An 8,478-nucleotide genomic window follows, 5' to 3' on the forward strand; every position below is an offset into this window, starting at 1 on the left:
AAAACCTCCTGTAATACTGAACTACCGGTTGTAATGTTTGCCCAATTAATTCACTATTATCATATAACCATTCCCCACAGCTAATATACCTTACAATTTTGGCAACTGTAAATTCTTATTAGTTAGAGTTCCCCTACTTTTTTGAAGAATATAAATATATATATATATATATATATATATATATATATATATATATATATATATATATATATATATATATATATATACTTGTGTGTGTGTGTGTGTGTGTATGTGTGTGTGTGTCGCAATAAATTGTATTATATATATATATATATATATATATATATATATATATATATATATATATATATATATATATATATATATATGTACATATACTTTCAAAGCCGGACCCGCTGTCAACCGGAATGCTCTCAAAACCGGATGTTTTTTTGCGTTCCCTTTTAAATACATGTATCTGTATGGAAGAGAACCTCTCTAAACCAGAGACCTCTTAAAACAGGACGTGTTCCTTGTTCCCGAGGGTGTTCGGTTTATAGGAGTGTGTGTGTGTGTGTGTGTGTGTGTGTGTGTGTGTGTGTGTGTGTGTGTATATATATATATATATATATATATGGTCGAGCATTGTAAAATCAAGAGTATTCTTAGTTCGACTCAGCGATTTATATAGATATATATATATGTATGTATGTCTATCTATATATCAGGTTAATATACATGAGCAGTATGTCGGTATTGCACTATAACCATTTGTTGTGTTGTATTTTATTTAATAACAATATATATAGAGGATTCGTCACGAGTATTTTTTAATATGGGAAAATATCAACCGAGTCTATGTTAATCGATATTTGTCGAGGCTCTGCCCAGACAAATACCGATTAACTAGACGAGGTTGATATTTTACATATTAAAAAACACAAGTAGCGAATTCTATTTATCCTATAACACTTCTAAAATAACATTATAATAAAACTTTTAGTAAATCACAGTACTAAAGTCGCCGCCATCGTAATATGACGTCATCACGATTAGCATAAATTAGTTTGACGTCACGCATTTAACTAAATCTTTGAAAACGTTGCGCTCAGGTACACAGGTCTTGTTGGCTTGTAAGCAAATGACCCATCCACAGCAACACATTACCTAGAGACCTTGCAAATTTGCATACCATTATTAACCGGGTTAATACACTAAACTTATCACATGGGTTTATGACATGGATATCATGGGTAAGTTATAGGATAAATCTGCACATATATATATATATATATATATATGTATGTATATGTGTGTGTGTGTGCGTGTGCGTGCGTGCGTGCGTGCGTGTGTGTGTGTGTGTATTATGTGCCATCCATCAGGCTAAATGCAAATTAAAGTTTATTTTCTCGACCCTCCCGTCTCCCCAGATTCCATGCACTCCACACCTACTCCTCTCTCCCTTTCTGTTTCTGTTAATTGGACATAGGCACTTTAAAGTCTATTTTTAACGTCATTAACATGCGCAGACTATTGTGCCGTGCTAATGTGACAGGAGTGTACTTCATTTACTTCCTGGTTTCAATTTGTTGTTTCTTAATGTAAAAAAACAACAAAATCCCCAGAGAAAATGGGCACCGACTGCACAGATATGATCAGCTACTGTGTTATAATTATTTTTTAGACAAATAAATTCCAAACAGTCCATCAACAGCAATTGATCCCCGTATGAATTTGCTCTACCTCAAATTTATATATCGACCGAGTGTTTTATTATTATTGTTATTAGTATTATTATTATTATTATTATTATTTGGAAACCGTCTCACTTTGAGTTGAATATGAATAACGTAGTCATTAGCGATACATGTTTTGTGTGTTTGGTGTGAAAAAGCAGCAAGACCCCCACCCCCCAAAAAAACCCCCCAACAACAACAATTAAAACGGACCCCCCCAAATCCCCCACCCCAACAACAACAAAAACAAAACAACGAACCCAACTTATTTTCGTGCTTATACCCGATTAAGGTTCAAATACGCTGTCCTGGGCACACACTTCAGTTATCTGGGCTGTTTGTCCAGGACAGTGGGTTAGTTGTTTGTTGGTTAGTGGTTAGTGGTTAGTGAAAGAGAAGAGGGTGTAGTGGCCATTGAGCCCTTAAGAAACTCGCTCTGGGTTGGAGCCAGGTACCAGGCTGCGAACCCTGTGCCCACCAGCCTGGATACAAAACAAGCATGGCTGACACTCCAGACTTCCCGTTGCCTATCACCAATGTTCATGATCACCGTGTGACGCGGTGATTTCGGACTGATATTCTTTAACAACATCCGAGTCTCTGGTTTACTTTACAAAACATCTATCAGTACACCGGCCGGAACGTCTCTGTCTCGTCGGCCTGTTCACATAGTCACACATCCGCCAGTGAACAGCTTCTTTTGAGTGTTTGCGGAACAGGTGGCTCGTGGCGTAGTATATAAACACGTTGCAGGCGTGGTGCGAAATCCCTATCTCCTCGACGATCTTCCGGATCAGAAAATAGTTAAAGTACGCCTGCCAGGCGTCGTCTGTCGCCATGTCGTCTATGGTCATGGCCCTGCCCAGCTGCATGTTCGTCTGAACGGCGAACACGATGGTGACCGGCAGCTTGGTGAAGATCAGGTAGAACGATATGCACAGCAGCGTGAACGTCGTCGTGGCACAGCGCACGGTCTTATTACGAATGACGACGTCGTCGATGAACTGCTTCCGCACGGACTTGATCTGCCGCAGGACGCAGATGTTGAGAACCAGCACGACGACGGGCACGACGGCGAACATGGCCATCTCCGACGACCAGTTCCAAACCAGATAGAACGTCTCGATCGTCTCCTTCGTCCGGAGCTGGCATTCCCGGTTGCCGGGGTTTATCTCCCAGAAGTAGGCCTGAGGTAGGGCGAGGAGGAGAGCCAGCAGCAGCATGGAGAGGATGATCTTGGGTGGCCGGGAGGAACTGGAGAGAGTATCGGATTCGAAAGGATGACACACCGACAGGAAGCGCTCACAGGTGAAGGTCATGACGAGGAACACGCACGTGTACTGTGACATCATGTACATGACGTTCCAGACCGGACACCACACGGGAAGGTCGAGCACGCCTTTCTTCCAGGGATACTGCAGCTCGTAGAAGACGTGCAGGACGAGAAAAGTGATGTCGGTGATTGCCAGAGACACGAGGTAGAGGGCGGACGAGTTGCATTTGCGCATTCTGCGGAGCGCCCACACTTTGGCGGAGAAAACGTTGCCGAGGATTCCTATGACGCACCACACGGGCGTGACGTACTTGTCGATCTTCAGCGCAGACGGCACGTGCGTCTCCAACACTCGCGCCAAAACATCCCAGCCCGTGACGTTGATGATTTCTCGAGATGCCGCAAGCGGCCCTCGTGACATGACCTCGGTAGACATCATGGCGACGATATTCTGGAATAGAAAATAGCAGCGGTTACTTGTCTAACATTGTTATTAATATATGGTAGAGGTGGGCTTTTTTTTTTTTCTTTTTTTTTTTTTGCTTTTCGGTCTTCCTTTTGGGGTGGTGGTGTTTTTTCTTCTTTTTTCTTTGTGTGTGTGTGTGTATGTGTGCGCGCATGTGCGTGCGTGTCTCTCTGTCTCTATCTTCTATCTGTCCGTCTCTCTCTCTCTCTCTCTCTCTCTCTCTCTCTCTCTCTCTCTCTCTCTCTCTCTCTCTCTCTCTGTGTGTGTGTGTGTGTGTGTGTGTGTGTGTGTGTGTGTATGTGTATGCATTTGTTTATGAATTTGTGTATGTTTTTGGTGTGGTTATTTATTTATTTGTTATTTTCTCCTCTTTTTTTCAAAATTAAGGATATGATTAGTTTTGTATTCAGCTAGTAAGAATATTTGCCAACCGACGAATTTCTTTTTAACATCAGCAGCTGAAACAAAATACTAGCAATGGTATGAAACCTCGACTATTTTCTATATTTAGGGAGGTTGGCTATGTCCCTCCCCTTTTGGTGACTAAATGCACCCTACTAGCAACTCTACACCCACCTGGATGCCGTTATATATGCCCTAAAAATAAATAAACAGCATTAAAAAAAATGTATAACAGAAACTTTTGGGTTGAGCCAAAATTTGCCTCTGCTGCCGGACTACATCGTCAATGTTGTCCTTCCATCTTTTTAATTATCAACAGCTTTCATGTAACCCTAACTGACACCAGTCTAAAGCAGCGTTGACAATTTAAAGGGACATACTCAAGTTTTTAAACACTACAGCACATTCACTATTAGAGCCGCTTATGATCACTGAAATCAAACATTACTTATATTTTATTCTTTAGATTATCCATTTCTGTAGAACAGAAATGTTTCTAGTCATCCTGGTGTTTCTAATACAAAATAAAATAAAAATAATAAATAAAAGAAATGCATTTTTCATATTTTTAAAAACGCACGTGCATCTGAGAAGTAGCGGTTATTGATTTGAGTTCATGTTTATTTTAAAGAATATTTCCCGGTTTCAACGTCACAGACTCTTCTTTCACTCTATTGTAACTTTATTTAAATATATTACAGGTTTGTTAATTAACTAAAATTAGTGTCCATTTTTTACGGGTTAAAACTAGGGTCTTCCCCTTTAAACTAGTCTAAATAAACCGGTATGGCTAAATCAGTTTAAAATGTAAGTATGTACGCGATCTTTTCATTAAACCAGTATATTTAAAATACTTCGGTATGTGGTCAATCTAATTAAAATTAGCTCCACTGGTTAATTACTATTACCTGTGGATCTAACAGCACCCCGTCGGAGCTCCAGTTGACCTTTCATTCGACCAGTCAAAACCTTACTTGCAAAATCATGCCAGTGATTTGAAAAGAATTTTAAAACATTCGTTATTATGCCGAGGGTATACGAAATGATTCGGGTGAATTACGAAGTATGCCTGAAACTAATTTTAATATAAACAAAACCGTGATGGTATAGCCATAAAATATGTTTATACTGGTATACAATCCAGAGTTTATTACTGCACTTTTCCCCCTGTTTTTTAATGTTGAAATAGATCGCCTATTGCATAAATAGTCTCGCCCGATATTTTTAGAATTTGTATGCTCCAGAATAACGCTATAAAAGGCGAAGTGTAATTGGTCGATATTTAAATTGCTATTTATAGATAAAATGTCACCTGGACATGGGAGTCCACGCAATGCTGTTAGATCTACTGGTAGACCAGTAGAGCTAATTTTAATCAGATTGCGCGTGAACGCTCGTCATTTCCAACCAAAAGTGTATTAGCTGAACCAGTATAGTTAAACCACTTTGACTCGTGTAAGTGTGAACATAGTGTGAACATTATTTATCTATTTTTATCTATTTTTATATTATTTTTATATTGTCAGTTACTATCCTTTTCATTGTTAATTAATTAAGAATAATCATTAAATATTCAACAATTGAAAAAAATATATATAAGACAATATATAAAAAATATAATTGTTATAAAACAATTTAGAATATTTATGATCAACTCGTATTAAAACGGTTTCTATTAATATGGAGAAATATAAGTTACATTCTTGTCAACTGGTGGAGTAAAAAAAAAAAAAAAATTCAAATCCATATTTAGATCGCCTTTCATCTGGGTTGGACAAAGCATATCCTGACCCCTCCAGCTTCAGTTGGGGGTGGAGGGAGAAGGGGGGAGGGGGCACCCCGCTTCCAACATCTGTGTTTATACATAGAGATATTTAGTCTATGTGATCATAAACAATGATTATGGAATTATATATTTTATTCAAAATTTTATTGAAGAAAAAAAATGTCTACTCCGTCGATATTCCTGAAATAGTTATCAACGCTGCCAAACAAATTGATGCCCAGCTAGAAAATGGCGTTCAGTTTAATTTGTACACTTGGGAAGTAAAATGGGTATTACGCACAGCCAATTATTAGACTGTGGCACGCAGTAAGAAGATCATGAAAAACACTTCCCAGTGGCAGATCAAGAAAAGCCATTTAGGGGGTTGGGGCCAATGACATGTGGCCGAAGGTCACAACCGTTGCCGAAGGGACTTCTCGACTACTACAACGTAAAAAAAATGGGGGGGGGGGGGGGAATTATATATATATATAACTGTCACAATATTTAGCGGGTGTGCCCCTGAACCCCCCCCCCTCTTAGTTCCGCCACTGCAGCTGACGACTACAGCAAAATTAATCCCGTTATGTTGTTCTTCAGTCTGACGTTCCGTCAGAATGGTCTCTTAAAAAAATAAAAACATTTCCGCAGACTTTACAGGATCTGAGAGCATCTAATCTTTACGCCATTCTAGAACTCCAATATCACTCTCATTCGTCACTTCGTCGACGAAAGGAAAGTCGGATGGTTTGCGTGTTTAGTAGACCCTACATTAGCGCGTTGACGGTGATTTATGGCGCTGAATCGCAATCATCTCTTAAGTCCCAGTAATCTTCTGTAACACAAGGTGGTTCTTTCATTTCCATTTAATAATGCGGTTTGTTGACTTTGGTGCAGTTCTCTTTCTCTCTGTGTGTGCTTTTCTTTAATTCTCCTTTCTTTCTTTCTTTTCTTTCTTGCTTAATTTCTTTCCTTTTTCAATTCATTACTTCTTTCTTTCTTCTTTTTATTTTTCTATTTTCTTTATATATACATACAGGGATCAATTTCCGTCGTTAGGCCCACTGCGCTATGTCTTGTTCCAACCAGTGCACCACGACTGGTATATCAAAGGCCGTGGTATGTGCTATCCTGTCTGTGGGATGGTGCATATAAAAGATCCCTTTCTACTAATGGAAAAATGTAGCGGGGAAAAATTTAGCGGGTTTCCTTTCTAAGACTGTATGTAAAAAATGACCAAATGTCTGACGTCCAATAGCCGATGATTAATGAATCAGTGTGCTCTAGTGGTGTTAAACAAAACAAACTTTTTTATTAGTACTAGTCTAACAGGAATAGGTAACGTGTCCAATAAAATAACATGTGACAGTTTTAAGTTTTGCACAGCTCTTTACACTGGGTTTTAAAAAAAATTTAATCTGTGAATTTTCATGTTGTTGTCGATCATCGATTTATTCATTTATTTGCTGTTTTAATTTTTAATCTGTGAATTTTCATGTTGTTGTTGATCATCGATTTATTCATTTATTTCCCACTATCTGACACCCAATAGCCGATGTCTTTTATATGCTGGAGTGTCGTTAAATATTCATTCATTAAAAAAAAATTCTGATTATATACTTTTTTTTTAAAATCAGTCAGGTAAAGGGGATACTTTTAGTGAGATGTAAGCAGTCGTAAGCGAGGCCCGAACATTAACAGATGCATTCAAACCAGTAGCCGTTAAACTTCTTCTGCTTCTGCTTCTTCTTTCTTCTTCTTTCTTCTTCTTCTTCTTCTTCTTCTCTTCTTCTTCTTCTCTTCTTCTTCTCTTCTTCTTCTTTCTTCTTCTTCTTCTTCTTCTTCTTCTTCTTCTTCTTCTTCTTCTTCTTCTTCTTCTTCTTCTTCTTCTGCGTTCAGTTTCTTTATGCTCCTTGAATTTTACCGCCTCCATGAACTCCACAGTCAGCAGCAGATCGTCTGTGTCGTCCCAAAAATTTTCTCCGATTATTCTGGGTTGTGACCAGATGTTTTCTCTGATACTGTGATATGTTGGACATCTTTGCAGTACATGCTCTGGAGTTTGGGGTTCAGTGTTACAGTGGCATTGAGGTGCTGTTTATAAAGATGTGCACCGAGTTTGTTCTCGTCGGTTTAGGTGTATGATGGGTCACTTGCACAAGTACTTCTTGTCCTTGTTTTCCAGGCTGTGTTGAACGTCCCTTTTATGAGAGTCTTGGTCTAAACAATATTTATTCGCAGATCAAATTTGGGATTGGCCAACAGGCAAGTGCCTATATTAAAGCCTCTCCCTACATTTAACAAATATACATGTTATACATCAAGATGGCTAGAACAATATTACAATAAAGATAACACGGATAGTTGGGGGAATAGAAGAGAGGAGTGTGTAGAAGAAACAAAGAATAAATAGCAAACAGTTAGAATAGTTAAATGGTTAATTGATCTCGAAACACTTACTATTAATAAGAAAATTCTGAACAGATTTAAATATAGAGATATTATCTTGGACACGTAAATTAGAATCTCCAAATAGTAAGGTATGACATTTGAGATTATAATACCGGTAGTTCAGTAAATGGGTATTGCGAGCTGCAGCGTATGTTGGACAAAAACATAAAAAAAAATGTCAGCATCTTCAACTGGGTGCCCACAAATACATGAAGGGGTATCTGTCACATGTACACATTAGTGACCATTCAAATCACTGGTACCCAAACGGAGTCGGCTATGTAGAATCTGTTGCCTTCTATCACCTTCATAGAAATAGGATGGAACAGCAGGGTCGTGTTTGTTTATTTGTATTGTAAACAATTTTAGTGAAGAAGAATTTCTAATATCAGGCAACACAGTGTTCCATAATTTTACTGCACAA

The 8,478-nt window shown here is 38.5% G+C and overlaps 1 protein-coding gene across 1 annotated transcript; it reads right to left on the reverse strand.

The window, feature by feature from the left end:
• Positions 1-2,302: 2,302 nt before the first annotated feature.
• LOC121387278 (lysophosphatidic acid receptor 6-like) lies at positions 2,303-3,576 on the reverse strand. The gene has a single exon (XM_041518304.1). The coding sequence runs from the start codon at positions 3,407-3,409 to the stop codon at positions 2,303-2,305; it is 1,107 nt and encodes a 368-aa protein (XP_041374238.1). The 5' UTR covers positions 3,410-3,576.
• Positions 3,577-8,478: the final 4,902 nt, after the last annotated feature.

This window comes from Gigantopelta aegis, chromosome 2 (genome assembly GCF_016097555.1).
Source record: "Gigantopelta aegis isolate Gae_Host chromosome 2, Gae_host_genome, whole genome shotgun sequence".
NCBI classification, from domain to species: Eukaryota; Metazoa; Mollusca; class Gastropoda; order Neomphalida; family Peltospiridae; genus Gigantopelta; species Gigantopelta aegis.